Source organism: Phalacrocorax aristotelis, chromosome 2, assembly GCF_949628215.1.
Source record: "Phalacrocorax aristotelis chromosome 2, bGulAri2.1, whole genome shotgun sequence".
In the NCBI taxonomy this organism is placed as follows: Eukaryota; Metazoa; Chordata; class Aves; order Suliformes; family Phalacrocoracidae; genus Phalacrocorax; species Phalacrocorax aristotelis.
The window spans coordinates 100806370-100831483 of record NC_134277.1 but is presented as its reverse complement, the minus strand read 5'-3'; the positions used below and the strand labels follow the sequence as shown (position 1 = coordinate 100831483).

Here is a 25114-nt window from a genome sequence, read left to right as displayed (position 1 = left end):
CCCTTAGCTATATCCTGGAGTTCTCAACTACTTCAAATGCAATTACAATTATCTGTGCCATCACAAAACCTCTTTAAAACACTTGTCCTGGAGTCTCTGGAATGATATTAATGAGAAGCAACCAATGTCAGTTAACTGAAACACCTGAGTTCATGAATGTCATCTCATGTTCTCATAACCTAAAGGGTGTTGCGTACCTACAAAGTGCTTAGAGTGAGTCCCAGCAGCCAGAGGTTGGCTCCTGCATTCAGCAGACCAACAAGTTAATTTTCTGCGTCTGAATTCTTTCCATCATATGGCCCTAACAGCAGCTCAGCAGAGCATCCTGCACTGTGAATATTGAAGAAAAATAAAATGCTTGTTCGGTTCCCTCATTGCTCCTGATTTCTTCCTAGCCGTGCTGTCGGCTCCCTAATACCCACCTCTGTGTGTTCACCATGTGGTTCTGTATTCCCCCTCTCTGTCTCCAGATACCTTCTTTCTCTGCTCTGAAATCTGGCCTGAAACTTCTTCCTTCCTAGTTGTCCTTCTCAGTAAGTCCCTCTTGCATCTTCAATTTTTGTGTTTTATTCATCTCCTGGCTATGCAAACGGGTTTCCATAAGGTAAAATAAGTTGTGCATCCACAGCAGGTCCACTGAAAGCGCAAAGCAGCCTACCCTCCTGTCTCTTAGGAGCAAGGCACTTCCCACGTACTGCAGTGTGCGTGCACATGGACAGTTACATGAGAGAGGCTAACCAGCCTCCTCAGCCTGGCTTGTCTTGTGATAGCTTGTAACCATGTAATGAGATTGTAGCTCTTTAGAACAGAGAGTGAGTTTCATTCTGTGCTGCTGAAGTGCCGTGAGTGTATCTTGCTGGTATCTACAATAGTATGTTATTGTAGTATATTAAGGCTTTGCACTGAGCAAAGCGACAGAGGGATTTCACTATTTAATTGCATGATTCCAGTTTGTACTTCCTTTGTGTTCTATAAAATTCTTTATGATTTGTTGACTGAAAAGCAATTTTACAATGTTGGTATAAGAAAAGGTGAGTAATATAGCACACGAAATACCAGTGTTACTGGTAGCTTAACAATTACCTGTATTTGGAACCTCACAAAACGCATTGATCTGGCAGCCTTGTAAACCTCTCTCCATCTGACTGGTTGTGAAGTAGGCATGTGCGGTGAGGTGAGTTACACATGCAGCTTCCAATATGTTAAATAAGCCAATTTGGTGGCTATGAACACCAAATATATAAGAATGCATGGTACTGCAAAAATGTGGGAAAGCACTGGATTTATACAACTGAATTTAGTTTTGTATGCAGACAAAATTCCGTGGGATAAGGATTTATACTGCTGATGTCACTATTACATAGGGAAAAAAAAGTTTTAAATGGGTAAGTTTAAGTATTTTAAAACACTCTGTGTCATATTCAATCTTCTTAGGGATTCCTAACTGCCATGAGGCAAGAGACAACTCGCATGAATGTAGCAAAAGGGTGGGCACTCGACAGTGTTGTTTTACACAATGAAGTGACCAAGATGATGAAAGAAGATGTGGCTGGCCCTCCTCCTGCTGACGTTGGTGGGGTTTACATATATGGCCTGTTCCTTGAAGGGGCAGGTTGGGACCGCAGAAACAGTAAGCTGGTTGAATCATCACCAAAGGTAAGGATCACGTGAGCATGACTGACTGTGCCAGAATATGGAGTGCTCAGAGAACACCAGGAAGTATTTTGAGGGCCTGCAGCAGTGGTTGCACAACAGGTTTTAAGAGCATAAAACACTAGCAGGACTGGGAATAGGACAGAGTGTTTATCCACCAGGACTGAACAAGAAGACTTCTGTCAGAAAATGAATTTAGGATGTACTGCACTAGAGCAGACCAGATGCTGGGCTCCTTGGCTTCATGGGCCCTAGAAGCACAGATGTGCTTGAATAAAATAGTGCAGCCCATAGGCAGCCGCCTTCTGACTGACCGAGTGGGACCCAATTACAACTTCCAAACCCCAGGACTGGGTTTGAGAACAGCGGCTGTGGACGTCAGTGTTTGGATGACTAGAGATCTCTGGGATTTGTTTTTTAATAGGAGGAAGAGTATTAGTTCTGAGCTTATGCTTACTTATCCATGCATGGAGTTACATTTTACTGACGTGGCTAAGCAGATTTAAAACCTAGCTATGGACTAGTGATTAGATGCTGTGGTCACTGCCCAGGGAAAGCTGCCATTGTCTGCACTGATAAACTTTTTCCAAACCAGTGATAAATATTCTGGAATTGGAGTTGAGGTAATTCCTCTCTGTAGGCAAAACACTTCTGTGTCTGGCTGAGAGCAAACTTTTCCAAACCAAACTGTGCCAGCTGTAGCTTCTGGTGACAGCTGTTGCCTGGTTTGTCAAAAGACACCTTTAAACATGGCTTTTACTTGAGTGCTCTGGAGTGTTCAGCAAGGCTCCATGTTGCTCTTGGGTTTGGGTCTTTTTTTCCCCCCGCCAATGAATACTTTATATTGTTGGAAGACCTGACGGGATCTAGTCTGCATAAACACCCAAAGGCACCTTGGATCTTTGCAGCTCCACTGCCAGCAGTGCAGAGGTAACAAGGAGGCTTGCTAAATGCAGCTTGGCCTTCGTAGCTCCAGTCCTGCCATTCAGGGAACAGGAGGTGGGGAGAGAACGGGGAATGCTAGCCAAAGGGGCAAAGGATGGGAAAAAAGCCAATGGTCTTTCTCCCTCATAGAACCACCCTGTCATTCTTCCATCTACTTCCATGGCATGGAGTTTTGCAGGTTTCTGCTGCTTTCTTTTCCTTCCAGGTTTCTTGATGTATGTTGTCCCTGAGCTGCCACTGGCTTAAAATTAGGGTCAGTGTAGTAGTGAGCATAGAACCCCTGTTCTTGCATGTACCTCTGCTGGGGTGCTGGCACTTTTGCTGAAGGCCATCACTGAACTTATTTCCATCATTTGGATTTCATGCACCCTATCCTGCTCCTCTAATGCTGAGCCCCATGTCTCTTTTAACATTCTCAGGTGCTGTTCACAAGCCTTCCTGTAGTCCATGTGTATGCCGTTAGCACTACAGCGCTACATGACCCAAAGAAGCAACAAGGAAGTGCGTACTCCTGCCCTGTCTACAAAAAGCCCCGGAGAACAGACCTGACCTACATTTTCTCTTTGTATCTGAAAACAGTGCAGAATCCTGATCATTGGACTTTACGGGGGGTTGCACTGCTCTGCAATTCAAAATAAGGACCAACAGATAGCTATAAAGAAAGAACCGCCTGGGAAGATTAGTCTGTGGCCAGTAGGATTTCTGTTATTGACAAAGTGGTGGCTACCTTCTCACAGGGGCATGGGAATTAACAAGTGACATATAGAGATTGTGTTAATTACACATAGATCGTTTTACTCTGTTCACAGTAAAAATACTAAATGTGTTTAACCGGGGAATGTCAGAGGGAGAACCATTGCAGGTGTAAAATTTGGTAACTGTTATAAAGCAAATGAGAATATAATCAACATAATGGAAACACTAGGAAAAAAGTGCTTGTGATACTGACAACTGCTCTGACATTCATGGTGGTTCTTTTGTAGATGTCATCTTTTCTTCTTAATGCAAGACTTCTTCATAATACGCTATAATTCTTTTTAAATTCAACTTTGTAGTTAAAACCTTATCATCCATAGCATTATTAAAGCTGTAATGACAAGTGAATTAAACATATGGTAGAACTTTATCTGCATGTATTCCAATGCACAGTTCCTTTGATTTTGCATTTGCAAACTTACTGGGCAGTTTTACAAATGGATGCTACCATTTCCTTGAATAGTTACTTCTTTATGCTAACAATCACAGAAGCTGTACAAACGGGCAAGTTTATTTTTGCACAAGCAGTGGCCTTTGCACATATTAACTCATTTTTAAACCTATATCCCATTGTAAGGAAGATGTGTGCGCACACGCACCCACACACACCCAGTATTAGTGAGAAAAAAGTTTTAAAACTGTTCTCAGAGTAAACATATCTGAACACCAGTTTGGCTCTGTTATTATTGTCTCCGTTGGTGTTAAGGCCTGAATCCTGCAAACTCAAACCTCTTAACTGCTTTTTATTCTGTATTTTGCATCAGCTTAGGTGTAAAAGAAAAGTAGAAGACACACAGGCCATTTCTGGGAGTAGATTCACCTGAAATGGTTGAAGTAATTTTTGTTTGCTACCACCATTGCTTTCTACCCTGTAACTGAAGGATGCTTCCTGCCTCTCTTTTAATAGACAGACAGCAGTTGGTAGAAAACATTTTTGGCTTTTTTCGCTAGCACAAATTCAAAGCAAAAGAAATTGCTGTTGGATGTTATGAAAGAAGGACTTGCAGTGAGTGCTTTGCTATTCATTTTTTTTCCTCCTTGTGAATACTTTCAATTTTTGTATAAACACTTCAATTTCTTTTCAGCTGGTGTCTAAGAAAGTAGTTCATCCTTCCCCGTAACCAGTTTTACTCTGCAGTTAGCAACTGCATGAGGAGTTAGCAACCTCCATGAGGAAGTTTGATATTCACACTCCCACCCACAACTAAGCAGAAAGTGCCAGATTTCTTCCTGGAAAACAGAGCAGCCAGGGACAGGGTCCCTTTCTCCCACTGAGCCAGGAGCGGCACTTGTTTCACAGGCAGTGCTGGTGAGATTATCTTCCCAAGTGAAAGCACCTGTTCCAAAAATATACACCAGGCCTCCCTGCAGTAAGCTGTACATCAACCGATTTCATTGAGAACTTTGTTTCTGAGAAGGGTGAAAGATTGGGCTTCAAGACCATTGCTCTTGGAAACGATGAAAAATAGGGACTTCAAGCAGCAAAAGGCTGTGCTGTTGTATAGAAATTGAGGTTTTAAACCACGGTTTTCTCCCCATCCCCTATCTGTGGGAGGGGATATGGAGTAAATTAACTTTCATCTCCTGGTATGTGTAAAATTCAAGCCAGTAGCATTGATAATAACTTAAAACGAAGAGCGTACATTGAAATACTTTGCACACCTGAAGAACTCACTACTTGCTACGAAAACAAATCATCCCCTGAACAATAGAAGTTAGAAATAAACATTAAAGAATACATATTTGACAGAGGTTATATGCGGTGCTACATGATAAGCTCCGTGGAAGCTGCATCACTTCCTGTCTTTGTCAAGTCAAGTGAGAAAATTAAATGCTATCTAAAGAAAATCTATAGGCAATTATGTTCTAGCACTTAGTGTTCTGCTGTACAAAAATGCAAAGAAATAGCTTCTTTGAACTTCGACTTTTTCGTTTCAATAACTAAACCCTGTTTGTCAGTTTAGGAAAACATCAAATCTTGTGGAACAGAATGCAGGCCATATTACAGAAGGACAAGAAAAATCATAGAGTATTTCATGGAAGATAGCTGCAGTTTTATACAGAACTGGAAGAAGAATATAGTCGCCTGGTTCCAGAAAAGACTTCCTATAATGAGTAAAATACGAACCAAACACGAACTCTTATCTATCCTATAACAAAACCTTTTTTTTTTCTTTTAGCATGTTATTACAGTACAGTGGAGATGTACAATTTACTGTTGAAAGAAATGTCTTCCTCTCCCTGTCTCCCTCTCTTGCCCTATCCTGCCCTTCCATTCAGCGGAGCTGCTGCTTCCAATCTGACAACACTAATTTGATTTGAAATGTCACTGACATAGTATAACATTGACCTTCCCCAACCAGTGTTCGCTAGTTACTATTGCTAAAGCTGTTTCACTTCAGATGTGATGTACACCAGGCTAAATGAAAGAACTGGCAGGCAGAATATTTGAAATCAAACTAATTATATTTAAATTATAGATTAACAATTAGCTGGGAGTCCTCAAACAATGTATATGGATAACCAAGTTATCCTCTGCTGTTAAAATGAATCAGATATTAAATACAATCATACAACTTTTGGCAATATTGTACAAGTTTCACACAGATAATAATGACTAACATTGCTTTAGATAAGTGCTTTGAAGGCAACTCCATTTAAGAACGAAGAAAGCAATACAGTCCTGCACCCCATGTCAGCGTAGGGGTCGTGTTTACAAACATATCCGATGTCAGGGCACTGGCTCCTGAGTGTTGCAAATAAACAGCATTCCATACTCCAAAGGGTGTCTGTGTCATAATCCCTGAGGCTGTGGCTGGTCAATAATGATGATGGAAACAAAGGAAACAAAGAATTGGGTTATGGATTGGCCCTGTACTTCAGTGGCTTTGTAGGATAGATTTTAATTGCACTTTGCAATTGCAATTTAAACTCAGAAAAAGCACAGAGAATGGAAGACAAAACAATTCCTTTGTCTGGTCAGTTATGTTCATAAGCCCTGTGATCCTCTGGATAGAGTAACAATTCTTCAAAAGATCTTGAGGAAACTTCAGTTGCAATATTCTGATTTTCTTCTCTATTTATCCAGAACCCATGCATCAATCTTATTCCTCTTTCCCTGCTTCATACCCTTGCCTTTCTCACAATCGCATCTTCCCGAAACATCAATATGAAACCTCATTCTCTTTTCCTCCTGCTATTCCATATTTAATGTGTCTTCTGCTTTTTTATTCTTACTCCACAAGTGCAGAAAATGCATTGGTTACATACATCAAACCTTCCTCTTCCAGAACTCTGGAAATAATATTTAGTCCTTTCAGGAGCTTCTCTTTTCCACTGAGAAGAAACACAATTTACTCCAAACCTTATCATTCCTGCCACATTTTGTCACACCCTGGATAAAGCAGGATTTTCCTCCCCCTGCTGTTTCAGTGAGGGCCCTTAAACAAAAAGATTTGTACCGCTAAATGGACATTTTCCAGTTCTTCCTCTTGCTAATATGAAGTCGTAGCTTTGTTATTGTTTTCTGATTAGGGTTGGTATAAGATAATGGAAATAATTTTTATGCTGTTGTACATAAAACTAAAGAGAGTGATTAGGCTGTAAAGTGACTGCTAAATCAATCTTGAAAAATACAGCAGATTTCATCTCCCTTTGCCGTGCAAGTTCCATTTGGGTGGATGATAGCTATCGGCACACTGCAAGGCAGAGGGGGAGCCCCTTCATTCCATTTGCACAGCTTGGCTTTTGCAGGAAGACAACACTACAGACACCCGTGTAAATGATAGAACACCACCAACATGTTTTGTGATATAACACAAATTCACGCATTTTTTCTAAAGCTGAGCGGATACATACTGTGTTATCTCTTGTTCAGTAGGGATAGTATGGTGTGTTTGCTAATTGATTCCTTACGCCGATTGCTTTAAGTCTAGCAAAGGGACATCGTCACCTCCTCCTCCTTCTTTTCCTTCCTGCTTAAGAACCACTTCTGGGATCATCACTCCTTTTTCAGTTGACTGGGAAGAACCTTTTGTTGCGCTATTCTTGTCTTTCTTTACCTTAGTGATCACTTCTGTGTAAGAGATTTCTTCAGTGAAGGGCTCTGCTGCTGCGAGCTCAGAGGCGATGTGCACACCGGCTTCCTGGATCCCCTCCTGACCTTCGGCTCCTGTTCGTTCTTTATTTTTTTTATGGATCTTGAACGTCTCCTTCGTAGGGGCAGCTTGTGAAATGGTTTTCTTGATCCTTATCCCAGATTGTTTCAGTCTCTCTCCTGACTGCCTGATCCTCTCTCTCCTCTCAGGGGTCACTATTCTAGTTCGAAGCCTGTTTACCTTCTTGCCAAAATTTTGTCTCGTCTTTTGGATATTTTCCCTTGAAAATGCCTTTTTGATATCATCTATGCGCCTCATGCCTGATTTCTTGAACTGGGTTGCTTTGCTTTCTTCGATATAATATTCTTCATCAGAAGACAGATCGTCAGGTGGGAAGAAATCATCCTCTAGAGTTTCACCTGCTGTCCTCTCTTTGATAACAGAGAGAGATGAAGGACACTCGGTTTCCTCCTGTGAAGGAAAGCACAGAGTCATCTTCCAGCAAGTGTGTTTTAGTGATTCAAGTACTTTGTTTGTTGCCTTGTAGTTAATTAATGTTAACTGAAATATAGTATTGTAACCAAGAAGGTAGGCTTGTACCATCACACGTGAGCTATACCGAATGCAAACAGCAGAAGAAACCTTTGCCAGCTTCTGTAAAGACGTTATCCCTGACTAAAGATTTCTTTTCAGTGTGGTTCTACCTGAGACTAATGAATGCCATGGTCCTAGGTGTACTGGCCCCTGATGGACTTCAGAGCAGATTTGTCTAGTCCATTTCTTTTTTTTTTTTTTTTTTTGAAGCTGATGTGCTTCTCAGAGACTGGACATAGATCCATTATTCCTCACCAATAAAAGTAGACATCTGTAGACAAAAGAGGCTCTTGTGCTTGTGTCAGCTGTACACTCTCCAAATGGGTGCCTCAGTGACACCTTTACTGTCACACTTTACTGTCACCAAGACAATTACACATTTTTGACTAATTGGAACTTAGCAAGCATTTCTGTTCCTGCCCAGAAGGAGATGAACCCCACTATATTAACTTACATGTGCTGGATCCACAAGGGGACAAAGTCACTAAAGGAGTGAGATGTTATTTGCTGAACCCAGTTCCCTGCAACTCATCCAGCACCTGCACCACTGCTGAGATCAACTTGACTTGATCCATCTGGAAAAATATGAATGACCCAGAGCAAGCACCTCTATCTCCTGTGGTGAGTTTGGTGACCTGTATGACCATGTGGCATTAGGTATTTATATTATACATATGATACATATTAGCTGCATGCTTGGAAGTGGCGACTATCCTCCATATCTTAGCACTAGGAATGTATGTAGCTCCTCCAAAGAAAGGCTGCGAGAGGGTCAAAACTTGAAGACACACAGAAGACTCAAAAGCTGTCTGCAGTATACAAATAATTTATGAAAAATCACTTAGCAGTTAAGGACATGCAAAAAAAGGAAAAAAGCTTGTGGTAATGGAAGGATTCAGGAGTACGAGTTATCTGAACAGGGAGAATCTCCTAAGAGAGTTGATCACCTGATCTGAAGCCTGCTGTCTGCATGGACATTACAAATTTGTGGCTCACTGTCGCTGAGTCACTTCTGCCTAGAAGTATGGGTGTATGCAGAGTAGAAAACCCATAACTGGTAGGAGGTGCATGAGATGGACAACGCCAGCCCCTTCTTCCTGACTAGCTGTTTATGTGCACGTGCATGTGGTCTTCTCCCAAGCCGAGCAGCCCTTTAGGGTGCAGACAGGTACAACAGCTATATAAAACTTCTGTAAGCTGTTTCCCATTAGTAGTAACTACTTCAGTTGATTTCTGAGGCAAGACAGTGCTTGGGCTCTATCCTTAGTATTATTGCCTTAATGCAGAAAATAGGTGAGATATTAGAAGTCGTAGACCCATGAAGAGTGGGTCAGTCTGTCTGCATATTTTGCTGTGAACTGATTTCTGGCCAAAAAGACTACTGTAATTTTTCACAGCAACTTATTAGTAGCAAGTCATGTTTAACATTATTTTACCAAGTACTAGCAATACATAAAATAAAATACATTAAGCTAGTTGGCAGATAAAGCTCACTGAAGAGTCTGTCAGCATGTCTTGGCTTCATTAAAAACTCCCTAGTAAAATAGTTGGTAATGCTTAGAAAAAATAGGGACGAGTTTGTTGCATTGATTACAGCAGAATGTTATTCAACTCATCCATCAAAATCAGCAGGAACAAAACTACAATGCTTTGCTAATAATCATCTTCATTAACGTGCAAATTAACATTAATTATATAAAGACTTCTATATATAAACATAATCCCTTCTTTTCTGAAAATGAACTAAAACACAGCTGGATAATAATTCCTCAAAGTTTGTAAATTATAGCCCACTCCTTCAGCTGAAATGGTAACAAAATGTTTCCAGAATGACTATTCTGAAATTTCAATACATGCAGAAATGAATACAATGTGGTGAATAGGGTATGCTGTTCATATGAAGATTACTTCTGAAAAAGAGAGAAGGCAGAGAGACTATTTTCTCTGCAATATTTAAGCTGTCTTCCTTTGGAAGAAGAACATTTTTCTGTACTTTTTGTCAATTGTTTGCCAGATTTTTGTTCTATTTCGCTTTATAGTCTATTACCTACAGAAGAGAGTGCTTTAACTTGCACCCACGTGTTAGAATTAAGACTTACGAACAGTAACATGTGAGACGAAGGCCATGTAGACAAGACACAGAAACTAGAGCTGGAGGTCCTGAGGAACATTTTTCATTCTGTTACAGACTCTGAAAATGATCTTTACCAAATCTGCTATTTCCCCTTTTCCTTGGTTTCTGCACACGTCTTGCAGAATCGAGTGTAGCAAGGCTAAAAATTAGTGTGAGTTTCTATCTCCTCTCAAGGTTTCTGGATGGAAGATGTTACCAATGTGGAAAGTATCAGTGAAACTGGCCAGCATGTTAGGGGAGTTTCATCATAAAAATACAGTGACTTAGGCTCAGTAGGAGAGCTTTCTCATCCGCTTCCTTTCTCTCTCTTGCCCCTCCCCATTTCTTATCACTAGATATCACTGGGGTAGAGAGAAGGTAGGAGCTCATCCTTCCTACAGCAGGAATGATAAGTTTTAGCATCAGGTGGGAAATTGTTGGGGTCAAAGCATATAGCCGCCAGCTTTTTTATAGATTCACTAAAAGCAAAGACAAAATACCTACTGATTTCAGTTGCACAGGACAAAGCCCTAAATGGAGTGACAGCTTTCTTCTTGGCTTTAAAGCAGACAGGACTGGAAATAGCAGGGCTGGGCAGCCCAGCCTTTGAGGAGGGTGAGAAGGAGTTGAACAGTTGATGATGCTACTTGCAGGCTTTTAGTTAAAATTCTACTTAAGCATTTTGCTAGGAAGGGCCTGTACCTGCTGCCAGCGCCTCATGGGTAAGGGAGGCTCTTCAAGGTAAAGTTGTAAGTGCTTAAATAAAATGAAAACAGGAGATAATATCACAGTAAAAGATTATACTGAACAGTCAGGTATTTTTAACCTGATTTCTTGAGGGAAGAGGAGTGCAGTCATATGGTGTCTCTATTGGTTAATACAAAGGACATGTACTCTGCTTGCCCTACCTACTGGCAAAAAACTAACGACATTCACATGCCAGAACCAGAAACCAAGAAAGAAATCTGTGGAAGCTGATCATTCCCTTTCCCTTCCATCAATCCTCCTAGAGGGAGCACCTGGAGAGAGTGCACCCTGCACAGGGTGCTCACGCTGCTGCTGGTGTACTTGTTGGCCATAATCTGAAAAGTCAGTCCACCACTCAACAAACTGAAAATTGACCTGAACCTTTCAAAACAAAACAATTTTTTTCCTCTTTCTCCAAGAAAAAGGTTGGGAAATCAGTCATGTAAGTGGTTGATCTGGAAGTTGTCTTGGTTTTGTACAAAAAGTGTAGCATACGTGCCCACATTGCGCAGCTCCCACCTTCTCACCCTTACACGGCTTCTCCACTAACTCGTAAACATTTGGGCATTTTCCACCAGTTTGAGAAGGGATATGAGCTCAGAGATGAAGAAATAAGCTCTATGCTGAGGAACTCGCTGTGCTGTGAGTCATTCTGTCTGTCCTCCCAGCTGATGTCTGTCCTAAGCAAACACGCCAGTGGTTTAAGTACCTTGCCTGTAGATCCGGATCCAATGTTTTCGGCAGGTGATGGGGGTGCTAGAAGAGGCGGGGTGTGCTGTGAATGGGTGTAGGAGGGAAGAGGGGAGAAAGGAGTCATATTAGATGTCGCACTGTTGAAACTGGAAATATTTTGGAGAAATGTATGTATGTGGAAGGAAATGAGGTCTGGAAGGAGAAAGGCTTCAGGTTCTGTGGTAGCAGAGGAAGGACTGAAGGCACTGGTTGCAGTGATAAGGGGAAAGCCTGGAGACCTTTGCAGTTCAGCCGGGTAGGGAGAGAAATACAGAGGCCACAATGCTGTAAGGTTAGTTAGAGCCATTGCTTAAGAAACAACTTTAACAAACAAAACTTAAAGGTATAACATTGTAACAGAATGATTGTACAATTCAGGAATGGCTGCTGATGCCCCTGCCACAGTAAATTTGCTAAGAAAGCACTTAAACCTGAACTTTGGCTTTTCCTAGTTTTTGAGAAATTAACTTCTCAAATATGCCTAGCCAAAGAAGTTTGAGTTTTTAAGGGCCTGGCTGAATACAAAGTAAACACATGAGGAAACCACAGCTTTGGTGAAGGCGGCCAGTATGGCATTGATTTGAACAGATGGCTCCGGGGACAGTGAATATTGAGACCCAGATGTTCCTAACACTGGGTTCCCAAGAAAGTCTGACTCCGTCATTGCCACTTTTGTTCTCTGCTCCCATTTCAGTTTCATTCATAATTAGAGAATTTTCGAAGGGACACAGTCTGTGTCCTTCACACACCTTTCTCTCTGCAAATGTTTCATTGACTGCCAAAGTTCTGGCTGCTCTGTGCCCACGTGTGAGGGCGCTGACCAGTTTGCAGGCACTGCCGGCGTCTCCTGATCTCAAGGAAGGGATCACAGCAGTAGCATTTTTTTCCCATAAGCTATAACAAGGCATTTATGAAGGAAAGCTAATGCACTTCTTCCTTAAACTATGCAAAGCACAAAGTACTGACTCTCTTTCACCTCACAGAAACGTCAAAAACAGTAGGTAAAAAGTCTTAAATGTGGCAATGCCCCTAATCAATGTTATGAGCTTCCCGAGGTGGTGATGCTCAGATAATTGAAAACTGCAGGGGAAAAGAGACTGTCTCAATATGTGCCTACTTGATAACCCTGCCTGCACAGTCGGGCTTTTCTCATATCTGGGCAGAGAAAGAAGGGAAATGGCAGAACAAATTGTTTAGCGACGTTTCAGGTTATTTTGCTGCAGTTGTGTCCTGGCAAAGATCAGGTCAGCTCTAATAGCACCTTTCTCTCTTGCTGCTGAACTAAGGAGCCAAAGGGGCTCCTGGAAGAGGAATGTCATGCCTTCAGCGAGGTCAGTGAGGATATGCAAAGGAAAAAGCGTTATTAAAAAAATTCCCTCACAAACCTGCTAGCTAAATCTCCACTCTTAGTAAGCACAGGTGGGATCAATAATTAATAGCAGCAGTAGTATTTTTTTCATTAACAAAAGGTGTGTTGCTAATTTAGAGTCCACTGGATCTGCTACATGAAGCAGTGACATAGTGGCACTGTACAACGATACTTAGGCTTTAAGTACATTAACACTTCTAATGATTATTTCAGTAATAATTTTATTATGTCATTTAAAATATAAAATAATGGGTTATTTTAATAGGTGTGGCCAGATCAGGAGCTTTACTCCCCCTTGTCCTTTCATGGTTTTTTGCACACGTATTCTGGGTTTGTATTTCAAAGCCCAGACTGGGCCCAGAGTTGGCGAGGAGGAAAAAAAACAACAAACATCGTCTTATGTGCAAATATATGCTAGGAATGCTTCAAAATATAATTCTAACAGTCTTTAACTGTTATCAATTCTCAACTATAATCTAATTTCAATTAAAACTTCAGCAGAACAATTTTTTTAAATACAAAAAACAACAACAGTGTAAAACAGAATGACCAAATAAACCCACCTAAAAAAATAATATATTTTTAATATATATAGTCACATTATATGTGTGTGTGTGTGTGTGTATATATAACCAAGACTCAAAATATTCCTAAACTGCTCACAGGAAGAATAGGGAGGAGAGGCAGATGGAACTCCATAACTTGGATTCATTGTGTTGCACAGGGAAAAAGTCACGGCCTTTCAGCCTTGGGATGTGTGACGGGGAAGGTGCAGGTGATGATTAACATAGGCACAGATGGGACTGGTGATCACCTGACAATTCTGAAGCAGAGCACGAAGCAGCAAAATGGTCAAAGGCCACTCAGCGCCTGGTCTGGTGCTGCTGCCGTGTCTATGACAACTGGTGATGCAAATGACTGGCAGCGTATGGGCAGGAAACTGCATTGCCACAATGTTTACAAAAAATCCTAGAAATTTGCATGTTAAATGAATGATTTGTTATTCAAACCGACAGCCAAGGTCAATCACTAAAACATCTCCTTGAAATTGTTCTCTAAATCAATACGAAACCACTGATGAATAACCAATTACAAATCATTCCATACTTTTACTCATATTCTAACTGTTAGGAGTGAAGATTTACAAATCTCAAGCAATCCCTTCTTTTTTTTTTTCTGCAAATATGCCATTTCAAAATCTGTGCCATCAGGCCAAAAAGCTGCTCTGATGACAGAGAAATAGGATTATTTTAAAAGGGCACCTAAGGGATTTTTATCAGGTAAAGTAGACAGAGAATAAACACTTCAGCACGCAAGACTTTATGATCAAGTGCTGTAGCTTGTATTTAGAATTATTTTTACGTAATGAAAAAGCAGCCTGGCCAGAACAGTCAACCCCTCTCAATTCTTTTTTGTGAGGCCTAATACACACCCCTTTTCTTTAAATTCCGACAGAAATTCATTAATTTAACCAGGAGCATACAATGACTATAAAGAAACCCAGCTCATTCCCTTGTCTGACTGCAGTGAGCTACAGACAACAAGGAAGTGTTACCCAGTTATACCACATCACTCGCAGAAGCCCTTGGCTCCAGGCCACCACATGCTGTGTAAAAAGGACTACTGCAGCTCTAGGGGAATATTAAGGCTTCGCACTTACTTTGCTTTGCTGTTGTTTTATGGAGCTAGCCTAGGGAATAGTTCTGCAGGTCAGCCCGCAGGTTTGCAATCAAACTCGTGAAATTTCTCACTTCCAATTTATCTGGAGATACCAACCCTTTGTAAGTGGAGGAGAACGAGAGATCACAAGGTGCGATAAGACAAAAAATATGTTTGGTAATGTTTTGATTCATTCATTCATCACAAGGTGACTGCTCTTGCAAGCTAGCTGGAGAAGGGAAGTGCTCTCAAGTACGACAGAAGCCTAACCATTCATCAGGAGTTGCCAAATTCATCTGCCCAAGCAACCATGTCTCCCTATGAACTGGCCTCTGGACACTCTTTCAACTCAGCAGAGAGAACAGGTACTTATGAAGTAGAAACTCTATCCAGCAGTAGATGTCTACAACAGGCCAGGTGAATCTGGCTCCATGTTTCCCTCTGCTCATTTGAAGGGAGCCTATAGGCCAAATGTACAAACATCTGCGTTACCAATGCCTAATGCCTGGCAAGATGGACCCTCTCCCAAATTCTGGACTTGCTGTTAATGATATCACATGTCCCTCCCATCTGTGCCTGCGCTGTTCTGATGATCTTTATCACTGTGCTAAAAGAACAACTGCAAGATTCTTGTCTTCAGCAGTGCTGAGAATAAAAAGCCCAACTGCATCTCCCCAGAGTCAAGTCCATTCCTGAACCTGGGCCTCAGGCATGAAGGGTATCACCGACGATAGGTGTGTGCCCACAGCGGCCAGCCACAGCTCCTGCCAGTAAGTCACTCCAGGCAGCCCCTACGACTGTGGGGAAGAGGCATGACATGAGAGGCTTATGATGTAGCTATGCTCTTCCGCTAGCTTGCAGGCCAACCGCAAGCAAAGCCCTGAACAACTGCATCCAGTGCAGATGTAAATTAGCATCCATTGTTTCCACCACTCAATGTTAACAGTTGGAGGAAAATCAATGGCAGCCCTGAGAAGATGACAGCCTCTCCCTTGTGAAGATCACCAAGAAGGAACAGGCCTGGGGACTCCAGTTAGACTGGATCAATTGGTGTAGCAGCAAGTTTATAATCTGCTGTGAACACAGCCCTGTGAAATATATTTCATTTTAGGAACACAGAAATGGCCCAATAGCTGCTTTTAAATTGTATTTATTTATTTATTTCCCTTTCTCCTCTTTCCTTGTGAACACATCCCTAGAAATATGGTTTTTCTTTAGCTGGCTGAAAGCAGTGATTTTTTTCCTAAAAATCACGGGTAATTTATGATCCTTTTGGCTGCCTCCAGTACTTTAGCGCTGGCTCTGCCACTCCGCCAGCAGTTGGCTGCACAGCACGGGGCCAGCTCAGCCCTTTGAACTGAAGGACTGGGCTTGACACTGCAAACAAAGGCCCCTTGCTACACTCGCTGACACAACCATTGCCTTTCTTTTATTCTCTGTACTCTCAGTGAAGGCAATTACCTGTCCCAGCTGTAAAAATATTTATCAGGTTTATGCCCCAAGACTCCAACAAAGGCCCTGTGTCTGAGGCCAGTGCTCTGCTGTCACAGGTAGTCAACCTACGCCATCCTTTTTTGTCATGTTTTCAGACTCCACTTTAATAGCAATTTAGATTTTCCTCTCTCCCCATGGGTTCTAGCAGAACCAGGTCTGAACCAGAGTCCAGACCCTCATGTCTCCAGGACTAAGAATCCATTTCTGGTTTCTGACCTGAGTTGACTCGTGGACAGCTTACACCCATTTCGTCTGTTTGACAATGATCTTTACTGGACTCTTCATCTCTACCCCAATGTATGTAAAAATGACAGCCATGTCGCTTAGCCTCTTTTCTTGCTGGGCCAAACCAAGCTGGGACCTCCTGGTCTCCTCTCATTTACAAGGGCTTCCCATTGCTCTGATTGGCCTGGTAGCCATTTTCCAAACCCATTCAGTTTGAACACAACATAATTCAACAGGGGTGATCAGAGCTGTACCTGGTAGTCTAGGTGGGCTCTGAAGTGTTTTGGACAAGGGTACGGGCAGTCTGTCTATCACTTCTGGAAATACCTTGCCTGAAGCATTTCATGCCCACGTATCACTTTTTTTAAGAGCCACACCATCAAGTGGGCTCTCGGTCATCTTGTGAGAGAAATTAGCGCACCATTTTCTGTCCTTTCCAAACCATGGGGCCTCAGAAGACAGACTGACAACAAGGGCTTCTGCTAAGTAGCCAAGTACAGGAATTGACTTAGATTAGCATTACTGCAGCTATAAAGATGATTTGGTTTCTTTACTATATTTGTTCCTCCAGACTGACAGCTCCTCATTTTGAGCATACTTTATTAGTATCCACACCTTCTTCTGTGCCAAGATCTTTAATGAGAATATTAAACAGTTGACAAAGACTGCCTTAGAAGCAAACCCTTTTAGAAACCCATCACAAGCCTCACTTCCCATTTCAACACAATTGACTGTCATCTGTTGTTTTTCCAGATCATCTGTTATGAGGTAAGTTATCAGGTACATAAATATGAGAAAGGGTAAGGCCTCTCATGTTTCTGTGAAACAGAAAATGATCAAATATGAGTTACCTAGCACAATCTGCTCTTGGTGAGCTATTTAACTCCACGGTACTAATGATTCTGTCCTGCAGAGCCCCTTCTGAGCCTGCCATTCTTATGCCCAAATTATAACAGATGAATGGCAATGGTTCAGATAATTTCCTTTGTCTTATTTTTTTTAAATAGAAGTGTTATATTTGCTGCCTTTCATGTCACGGTTACTCTCACAGGTTTTTCTCGGAATAGCTATAATTAAAACTCCGTGCTGATGGACGTTGAGTTTGTACACCAGGTCTTTCAGAGTCTGTGTTTGCAACCTTGTCTCTTGAGCTTGTGACACCCTGACTTTTGCTGCCACTTCGGATGGCAGTGCTTCCACTTCAGATTTTCAGATTATTGTCCCCATTTTGATCTCACCATCTTTACTGTGCAAGTCATTATGCTGCAGAAGGACAGCGGACAGGAAAAGCCACTTATATTTTAATTTATTTATGCATAATATGAGTGGCATATGCAAGGCTGCTTCTGCTAGCCTCTCCCTGTGCATGCGGTAGAGCAATCGTAGGGCAAACAAATTGTTTGTAACTTGTCTGTGTAGGTTAGTCAAGCCATAGCCTTACTTGGTTTCTGACATATCCACTGCGACTATCCACTAATTTCAGACGTCAGACAGCAGTGAGGGAAACAAATGCAATGTCCCTTCTTGGGAAGTTGTTACTCATTTATGGTGCTTATGTAAAATAATAGTAGAAAAGAGCCCAGTAACTGTTACTTTCTGGTGCCCGTATGTACACATACAAAGAGGGATTAGCAGAACATGCAGAAAAGCAAATTAAACGAATTTTTTTCAGGCTAAAAAAAAATCCCCTTTGATTTCTGAATAATTTGGCCAGAACGAGTTAGATTGTTAGATGCCCTTTGACTGCAGAGAAATAATAGCTCTCACAGCTGGTTATTCAGACTAACCTGAACAGAAGTGAACAGTGACCTGCACAACCTATAATGTACTTTGCATTCCCTACTACACCCTTAGGCACATAGCACTCCAGGGTCAAAGACCTCGCTAGAAGCTCTGGAGTAACCTGGCATTTTTAATCATGCAATCAGCCTGGGGAGGAGAGCTGCCTGCTACCGAGCCTTTTCCTCAACCACATGGCCTTTTAAAAATGAATGCTCTCAATTTCCCTAATCATCATGCACACGGATGATCACTTTGTCTCTTTTTAATGCGAGGATATTGCCAAGCCTTTTCATCATGGCTGAGGTCTCTTGGGAGAATCACTTCCAGCCAATGATCCTTTTCTACCTGCCTACTCCTTCTGTCAATGATAAGATCAAAGCTATCCACTTGAAAGAAAACCTTCAGGATTTAACTGGTGTTTCCCTTTTCCTCATATGCCAATGTTCTGGCAAAAGTTAAAACTAAAACCCACGTGCGCTCACCCACGTAGGCATTCAACGCTGGCTACACACAGGTCATTGGCTCCATTACAATGTCTCAAATGGTTCATCGGAAAAAAATCTCACTACAGATGAGCTGTCACTCACAACGACCAAGTAAACAACATGGTTACACCCATTTGTAAAATATAGTGAAGGGAGTATGCTATTAACAGACTCCCACTCGTCATAGACAAGCTTCAGTCATTCAGGTCCTGGCACTCCAGCAGTGTGCCTACACTGGTGTAAATCAACAGTCTAAGAATCACTGCGCTTGTGTGAAAGAGACTTTCACAAGCATACCTGTGCCTCACAGCTTCAGCACGCTCTTGGCTACCTAGCATGTTCCAGTTTTTGTGACGCAATGCAGTTCTCCTCCAGAAAAGTGTTAAAAGTCGGATCCTAGAGGATCAGCATATGTGCTCCTCTTCCATGCATTAGGGGAAAGGATCTACCTTGCAAAAGGCTGGCAGTTCTCAGCCGCCATAGATAGAAGCAGCTAAAAAGAGAGCAATCAAAAATGCCATTTCCCTTCCTGAAAAGTACTGCTTAAGAATTAAACATATGGAACCAGGTGCAAGCTCATTTTTGTCTGGCAAAACCAGCAGGGAGTTCAGAAACTCCTACTGAAGGTGATTCTTACAGAAAGTAAGAGCCACCTTTTTGCATGAAATACCTGAAAATAGCAACAGCTGTTCTTTATGGCTGTGTGTAAATCCATTTCCACAATATTTTACTGTATTTTTAAATAAATGACAACTCATGTCTTCCTAGGAGAAAAAATTACATTCCGTAATGAATGCTGTTTTAAGAAGAAATGTTTTCAAAGCATTGATTCTGCTGCAAATATTATGGTAAAGGCCATCAATGAAATGGCATTATGCCAATAACAAGGGGAGTCAGAGATATTTATTACCTTTAGCTGGGAAATGATTTGCAAGGAAAAAGCAAAAGTGCCTGTTTTCTCTTCCATCACGATGGTGCATTTTGCAATAATTGTAATAACAGGCCAAATTGTGCCATGCTTTCACCTGAGCATCCATTGTAAGTCATTCAGGGAGGCACAATTTGGCTGCATACGGTACTGACATAACGTTAAAGAGGTAACAAATTCTTTTTTTTTAGCTATTTCTTCCCAGTAGTAGAAATTGAAGTAGTTAAGAAAGCTAGATTATGCATAAGAATTTGTCAGCTGTATACAGTGGTGAGTATGCTCAGTGAAACACACGGCTCCATTCATGGCAAGTAATGTTATTTACGTACAAACAGATGCAAGACCAGGGTGTAAGGTTGGGCGATGGGGGCGCATTGCATTACTCACCAGGGCTGGTATTTTCAAGAACGCCTAATGATGAATATGACTGGTTCGAAAGAAGCTTTGGGGACTCACTGGTATGAAGGAGAAACTATGCTTGTGGCAAAAGATGAAACGCTCTTACTTTCTATTGACTTGGGGAACTGGGAATTTTCGGCAAATGGCAGGATCAGGCCGTTAAACAAAAGGGTTTCACTGTGCTCGCTAGCAAGTGACAGATTCCATGACCTGCCTGCCCTGTCTGCTTGTATGAATGCAGGCAAGACCTTGGCATGTCATGAAACTTCTGTTCAAACACAATAATTTGTAAGAACAATGGACATCCTACAGTGAGGTCAATGAAAGAAAAATGTATAATTTGCTTGCCCAATATGATTGGAAGGACAGTGCTGGGTTAAACCATTTCCAAAGCAGAGCATGCAAGGTACTGGTTGCTGTCATGAGGGTTTGTGGGTCTGAGCTTCAGTTTGTGCGTATACTGCTATAGACTGAGACAATGAAAAAAGCCCCAATTTGTCGGCAGTATGAAAGCCTGGGTAATGCCACAAGTTAAACCAACCCTATGTTTTGAAATTAGTGTTAGAAGAAAGTTTGTGTTCCAGGGAGCCTGCAAACATTTTTGCTATTTGGACTTCTACCTAATACGGTGAACAAAATAACAGGGATGAATGTTAGGCATGGGTTGTATGACAAGATTTACAGGGCCTGCCTCATATTACCTTTCGGAGAGGCAACAAATAGTCCTTGCTGATCTGCAGTTAATCTTACACGACTGGCTCAGAAACCTACCAACACTAATAATAGACCGTGTGTGCTGCCGCCAGTAGGTTCATGCTGAAAGGCACTGAGGAGCACAACTCAGTGTTTAAAGGTGGCATAAAATAACCCTCGTGTTGGATAGGCTGCATCTTTTCGTTCATTAACCAATGCCTACCAGTGGCTACCAAGGAAGTGGCACAACGACAGCGCTACAAGAAATCAGGCTCGCAGTTACCTGATAGATTACGACTCGGAATTTGTTTTTCCTCAGCATCTCCTCTTGTTTGGCTTCCACCTTCCGCACGCTGTCGCTCTGCCTCTCCACCCGTGCCCGCACCTCCTTCACGGTAGAGCTGACTTTGCGGGTTTTCTCCAGTAACTTGTTCACTGTGTAGCCTGTGTTGCCGTGAGCCTGGGCAAGCTTTAAAATGTCAATCTGTATGGTCTTGATGGCGTTTTCCATCTCCCTGTGCCTCTCCTCTATCCTTTTCTGGCTCTCCTGCACGCTGTCCACAATGTTGGCCACTTTGTCGAGGACCGTCACAATCGTGTAAGCTGCATCTTGTTCTTCTTCCTCCTCAGTGACACTGGAGAGACGATTTTGGTGGGTTTTCTCAGCCTCCGAGGTGATTTCACGGCGATCCATTTTGCCTGCCCTCAGCCGGATCGGCGGGAGGCGAAGTTTCGGTGATCCTGCCAGAATGATTCTGGCGCTGCTGCAGGGAGCCAGGGCGACAGCTGGCTCCGGTGATGCTCAAAGTAGGGCGTGAAAAGCCACTCCTGGAGCTTGGTCAAATACTTCTGACTACAAAATATCCACACATGATTGTTCGGATACTTTCAGCAACATGAAACCCCTAAAATTAGGAAGCAATGTCTGGAAAGGAACATACGCCTAAAGGGTCACGCTTCTGTACTGATGAAGTTATTAGTGTTAATCCAGGAAAGTTAAGTAACTTACTAATTAAGCAGGAAAGCAAACTTGCATATTTTTAACGATCTACTTTTGTTTTCATGTTACTGGAGTGCTTTCCTCCGAGGGAATTCAAAGAGCGGTCAGGAAAATTAACATGGTTGTTTTTTCCAGCAAAACAACTTCAGGTCTTCAGCTTGCTGCGATCACCACATGGGATAACAAATAAACACACTCAACCAGAGGCAATATAGTGAAAACGTTGTATTGTGACATGCTTTTCCAGTTCAAAATGTCGAAAGCATTTTTTTTTTTATTGAACAAATTATTAAATCCTACATGCAAAATTTTGAAAGCCTAAACTACATGTTAAAACAGTTGAACACATCCTATTCACACTTTATCTTGGGATCTTTCAAACGACAACTAACAGTCTATTAATATACCTATGACCAGCAGACTAATTTGGATGGACTTCTTTAGCTCTTGAAAATACTCTATACAAGAGCACTAGTAATTCATTCACTTTTATTTTTTTTTTGTTTTAATCACAAACACTATACAATCCGTATTGTAGGTGTTAAAACACGTATTTTCTTTAAAAAAGTTTACGAAGTATTAAAACAGCTTTAACAGTGATAAAGTAGGCTTTATTCCAATTATTTGTGTTCAATTATTCAACACCAATTTTTACAATACCTAAATCTACTAAGACCTACTTGTTTTGGACCTGTGCCATCTGCTCCACCAGGTAACTTCCCAAATTATGAAATTTATAATTTTCCTCTTTAAAAATAAATTGCTGGAATTATTGATGAAGATGGCAGTGCTTAGACCCAGCCCACACGTTTTATAAATATGTTACAACTACACACAGCACACAGCTTCACAGTTCATGCGATAGGCAGTGTCTAAAAAATCAGTTACTAACTTCCAAAAACATTTAAATATCTACGGTATTTAAACACAGTGTTTTCTAGTTTCTCATAAGAAAAGTAAGCTGTAAACATTTTTACCTTTAGTTCATGCCTTGTTTGCTAGGTAATGTGGACTTTTTTGTTGGTTTGTTGTTTGTTTTTTTTTAATCTACAACCATTGGTGGAATAAATCTGTGTTCCCAAAAATATTACATTCCATGGATAAAGCACAAGTCTATTATATAACCATGTGATACAGAGAGATACAGAAAATGAACTACTGTATTCAAAAACATAAAAGTAAAGATACTAAAACAGTCCATAGCTGTTAGAGCTGATGCTTTCGAGAATACAGACCAACATTATTACACTAAAAATGTTCAAAAATAAGGCCTCTGAAATAAATATTTCCATTCTTTAAAAAAAGATATAATAAAAATGTACATCACATGGTCAATGTAGGTATAAAAATCACTAAGTTAAACCATTCTGGATGATGTATCTGAAGTAAAATGGCCTAGGTTTTGCTTCTGCCGACGTCCTCTATTGTTTTTGGGGCATTTTCTGTTAAAAAAAAGAGATAGAGAAAGAAAAAAGAGGGCTGATTTCATATATGCTGCATAAAATTACATCTAGCAATAACACATTGACTTAATTTGCTGTACTTAACAATAGCGAGGAGTCCTTGAGCTGTGCTGACAGGGGGGGACGCTCCTGCCCTTTGGCACCGGACTGTCACCTGGGATGATGTCCATGGGACCCCAGATCAGGCAGAAGGGAGTTCTGCTTGAACTTGAGACTGAAGACAGCAAGGTGCTATGTCCTTCAGCCTTGATCCAGCAAAACACATACCATGGTGTATAATTGCACTCGTACTTAAGATCCAGTGGATGGTAAGACTGGATTAATCAGTCTGAAGCACCAGACCTCCAGGCGCCCTGCTGCTCATGGCAGCCCCTGAGACAGAGCCCACCCAGGACTCTGTGGAGTGTCTCAGGCGATCTCTTTCTTGAGGGTGAACACACAAGTAAGAAAGGATTTATAGAAGTCAGTGATTCTGAATGGAACGGGATTTACTCAGCCCCTCAGACAGCAGGCAATGCACGATGGAGCAAGATAGACTGTCCCTGGGAGACTGTGAGCTGGGGAATGGTCGTAGGGAGGCCGAAAGAGGAGGGCTGCTGAACCACAGCCTTCCACACCACTCTCTGGCCAGCATGGTGTGGAGTAAAAAAGGGATGACGTCAATTGCATGGGTGAAATAACTCTTTTACACATGCAGGAGGTGTTAGGTATGTGTTCTTATACCTGCTACATTGAACCTTACAAGACAGATAGGGAAGGAGGCCTATATTGTTCGTTCACAGAGATGTCACTCTACACCGAGTTTGGGAAGCCATGCACTAACATGGTAGCAGAAAGTTTTATGGCCCAGTGTAACTGGAGCTGAAGAAATGAAGGATGAGTTGAGGAGAAAAAGGCAAAGTAAGGCATGGATGCCCAAGCATAGGACTTAAATGCTTCGTGTGGCTATAAGGTAACTACGTCATCCTTAATCTATCCCAGATCCCTCAGTCCTCATTGGGTTCAAGGCCTTGTTGAGCAAAGTGAACCCCGTCCCATCAAAAAGAATCCATGGCTCTCATCTCAGTTTTCATACTGTGTGAGAGCCTGAGACAACCCAGAAACTTGAACTCTGTGCTTGTGCATCTTTACATTTCATAAAATAGGTTTCCATGGAGAGTGCCTAATAAGGGGACTAGCTGCACATTCATTTTCAGAAAGTGTATATGGTGTGAGGGATACTTCTCTCTCTGTGTAACACCATTTACAGCGGTACTGCAGGGAACAGCATCTTGTCAACGTCTCTGGTTTCACTGGGCGGGGAGGAGGGGATCATAGCTTCTCTAAGATATCAGCAATGCTTGAATTCCTCAGGTGAAGGCCTAACACAGTAGCTGACCTTCTGGATGCGTTTCAGGGCTGATCTGTTCTGCTGGGTATTTGGTCTGGGGATTCAGAGTGGTTACTGGTGGTTGTGACTTTAAACAATTGTGTGCTTTGCGACAAAAAAAAAAAAGGGCAATAGGATGTTACATAATCCTTCCACTTCATTCATTAGGTATTTTCATATGGGTATTTTAGGACATATGTTAAAGCATATAAAATTTTGGGGGTCAAATATTTAAATACAGAAAAAGTATATCCATACAATGTATAATTTTTCACTGTTTTTATCTTTACCTACCTTGTTATGCACATGACAATTGCAACTATAATGGCAATCTGTACAGCTCCAATTATTGCTGCAATAAGGACATGCGTAAGCTTTTGTCTGCTGGGGACAACATAAAGAATACTAAAGTCTGTCTTTTCACAGTGCTGTCCAGTATATCCTGATTCACACCTGAAAAAGAAAAGGAATATTTCATGGAATCTGTAATTTGACAACAGCCCAGACATTCTGCAGAATGAAACAAGGAGTCCAAGGTGACTTCAGCTGTGAAAGAGCTGTTGAGAAGGTGGAGGTGTGGAGAATGATTTCCAGCGCTTGGGTTGGAGAAT

At 41.7% G+C, this 25114-nt stretch overlaps 3 protein-coding genes across 3 annotated transcripts in view; 1 reads left to right on the top strand and 2 right to left on the bottom strand.

The window, feature by feature from the left end:
• LOC142053209 (dynein axonemal heavy chain 5-like) overlaps window positions 1-4437 on the top strand; it is a 178601-nt gene extending 174164 nt beyond the window's left edge. Inside the window, exons 75-76 of the mRNA XM_075084498.1 lie at window positions 1435-1656; window positions 3018-4437. Coding sequence (XP_074940599.1) covers window positions 1435-1656; window positions 3018-3236 — 441 coding nt within the window. The 3' untranslated portion in view covers window positions 3237-4437. The remainder of the gene's footprint in view (window positions 1-1434; window positions 1657-3017) is intronic.
• A 1364-nt stretch (window positions 4438-5801) lies between these two features.
• CAVIN4 (caveolae associated protein 4) lies at window positions 5802-21506 on the bottom strand. Its single transcript, XM_075084491.1, has 2 exons — window positions 20955-21506; window positions 5802-7922 (listed from the first exon to the last, which is right to left on the bottom strand). The coding sequence occupies exons 1-2, from the start codon at window positions 21363-21365 to the stop codon at window positions 7266-7268; spliced, it is 1068 nt and encodes a 355-aa protein (XP_074940592.1). The 5' UTR covers window positions 21366-21506; the 3' UTR covers window positions 5802-7265.
• A 754-nt stretch (window positions 21507-22260) lies between these two features.
• TMEFF1 (transmembrane protein with EGF like and two follistatin like domains 1) overlaps window positions 22261-25114 on the bottom strand; it is a 125422-nt gene continuing 122568 nt past the window's right edge. Inside the window, exons 9-10 of the mRNA XM_075084492.1 lie at window positions 24798-24956; window positions 22261-23113 (exon numbers count right to left, since the gene is read on the bottom strand). Coding sequence (XP_074940593.1) covers window positions 23029-23113; window positions 24798-24956 — 244 coding nt within the window. The 3' untranslated portion in view covers window positions 22261-23028. The remainder of the gene's footprint in view (window positions 23114-24797; window positions 24957-25114) is intronic.

Excerpts from the sequence above, each read along its gene's own strand:
- CAVIN4 (XM_075084491.1), bottom strand. The coding sequence starts at position 21,365 with ATGGATCGCCGTGAAATCACCTCGGAGGCTGAGAAAACCCACCAAAAT. Across the intron at positions 7,923-20,954 it reads TCCGAGTCGTAATCTATCAG|GAGGAAACCGAGTGTCCTTC; the intron begins GTAACTGCGAGC and ends TTTCCTTCACAG.